The sequence below is a fragment of the Cladosporium halotolerans genome, assembly GCF_011745625.1.
Source record: "Cladosporium halotolerans strain TM138-S3 chromosome Unknown Sca402, whole genome shotgun sequence".
In the NCBI taxonomy this organism is placed as follows: domain Eukaryota; kingdom Fungi; phylum Ascomycota; class Dothideomycetes; order Cladosporiales; family Cladosporiaceae; genus Cladosporium; species Cladosporium halotolerans.
This window is the reverse complement of record NW_027191835.1, coordinates 1-1,481: the sequence shown is the minus strand read 5'-3', so window position 1 is coordinate 1,481 and position 1,481 is coordinate 1. Positions and strand designations below refer to the sequence as shown.

At 50.6% G+C, this 1,481-nt stretch overlaps 1 protein-coding gene across 1 annotated transcript; it reads right to left on the bottom strand.

The window, feature by feature from the left end:
* Window positions 1-91: 91 nt before the first annotated feature.
* On the bottom strand, window positions 92-1,481 carry WHR41_09582 (uncharacterized protein). The gene is made up of 4 exons (XM_069378185.1): window positions 1,296-1,481; window positions 956-1,242; window positions 339-857; window positions 92-249 (listed from the first exon to the last, which is right to left on the bottom strand). The coding sequence occupies exons 2-4, from the start codon at window positions 1,196-1,198 to the stop codon at window positions 202-204; spliced, it is 810 nt and encodes a 269-aa protein (XP_069224754.1). The 5' UTR covers window positions 1,199-1,242; window positions 1,296-1,481; the 3' UTR covers window positions 92-201.

Here is a 1,481-nt window from a genome sequence, read left to right as displayed (position 1 = left end):
GCCGCCTTAGGGTTAGTAGGAGATCAGTGTTCTCCTCCGTTGCCTTTTGGCGAGGGTTAGTAGGAGATCAGTGTTCTCCTCCGTTGCCTTTTGGCGAGGGTTAGTAGGAGATCAGTGTTCTCCTCCGTTGCCTTTTGGCGAGGTTCACGCTTCAGCTCTGGCTTAGGTTACGTTCCTACCTAAATTCAAACTCCTTGGTTTCTAGATGTCACTAGTGTTTGAGCGATGTTTAGAGGCATCGTATAGAGCCTAATGACAGAAGTCAGCGCTTAGAGACCGTTGCTCGCGAAAAGGGTATGAGGAACATAGATGGTTATTTCAGTACATGCGTAACTCACCTCCAAATCCAACCTCCACTTCTGTACGTCTGGCCTTATAATGCGCCGATCATAGGTCATCATTCCGTTGACTTCTCCCTCCACATCAGTTGCACCAGTCCAAACGGCCCCAGCGCAAGAGTAAAGCTGAACTTGAAAAAGCAGCTCGCTCAATAGGAAATGGGCGCGATAGTTCCATTTCTCAACAGTATCATACAGCTCGTATGTCTCACCGATGCCGTTGATAGCCTGTGGAACCTTCCAGAGGTGGTCGGCAGAGACGTTATGTCCGGGGCCGCCAAACTCGCCCTGAAAGCCGATGCGAGATGAGTCGAAGGGGCCGGATCTACCATCATGCCAAGGAGTACCGCATTGCGGGCTCGTGTAATGGTGGTTGTCGCTAAAGTCGCCGGCGCCGTGATCGTGCCATCCACTGGCCGCATTCACTAGGCGAGTCGGATCCAGATGGCGTACGAGATTAGTGAGGCCAACTTCTGGGTTATAGGAGGTGATTTGGCCCCATCCTTCGTTGTATATTTCCTGTGTTCGGAGACCATCAACTGCAAGCTCTGGCTTCACCGGGACCTCACGAGCTTTCTGTCTTGCTGACTGAGAGGAAAGATGATTGCCAGACTCACCCATGCGAATATTGATGTGTAACTCCTGAGCTGCGTAACCATCTCTACAAGCTGCCGCTCAAATTCCGATTGCTGCTTCTCGTTCGGTAAGACTCTGCGCGCAGTCGCGAGAGACGGCATGTCCTGCAAGATCAAAATCCCGAGCTCGTCAGCTGCCGCATAGTAGAGGGCAGGTTCTATCTTCACATGTTTCCGTAGCATGTTATACCCAAGACTCTTCAACGCTTTTATGTCGTACACCATCGCTTCATATGTGGGTGCTGTATAAAGACCATCAGGCCAGTAGCCTGTACGAGGATCAGTCTCGGGATTTGTGCGAGTATTTTGACTGTGTACATACCTTGGTCCAAAGTTCCGAAAGTGAAAATCGCTTCACCATTCTACAAGAAGTCTCAGCCGTTGTTCACTTGCGTCATCTTAATGGAGGTTCGCAGTGATGTTGTTGGGTCGGTTCTTATTGGTGCGGTGCTGGTTTGGTTGGTGCTGGCTGGTGCTGGTTCGACTTGATCTGTAAGTGGTTGGTAGT

Bases quoted from the DNA above. Each gene is read 5' to 3' on its own strand.
- WHR41_09582 (XM_069378185.1), bottom strand. From the start codon at position 1,198: ATGGTGTACGACATAAAAGCGTTGAAGAGTCTTGGGTATAACATGCTA. The intron at 858-955 runs GTGAGTCTGGCA...CTCCGAACACAG, and splicing joins ACACATCAATATTCGCATGG to GAAATATACAACGAAGGATG. The intron at 250-338 runs GTGAGTTACGCA...TTCTGTCATTAG, and splicing joins AGTGGAGGTTGGATTTGGAG to GCTCTATACGATGCCTCTAA.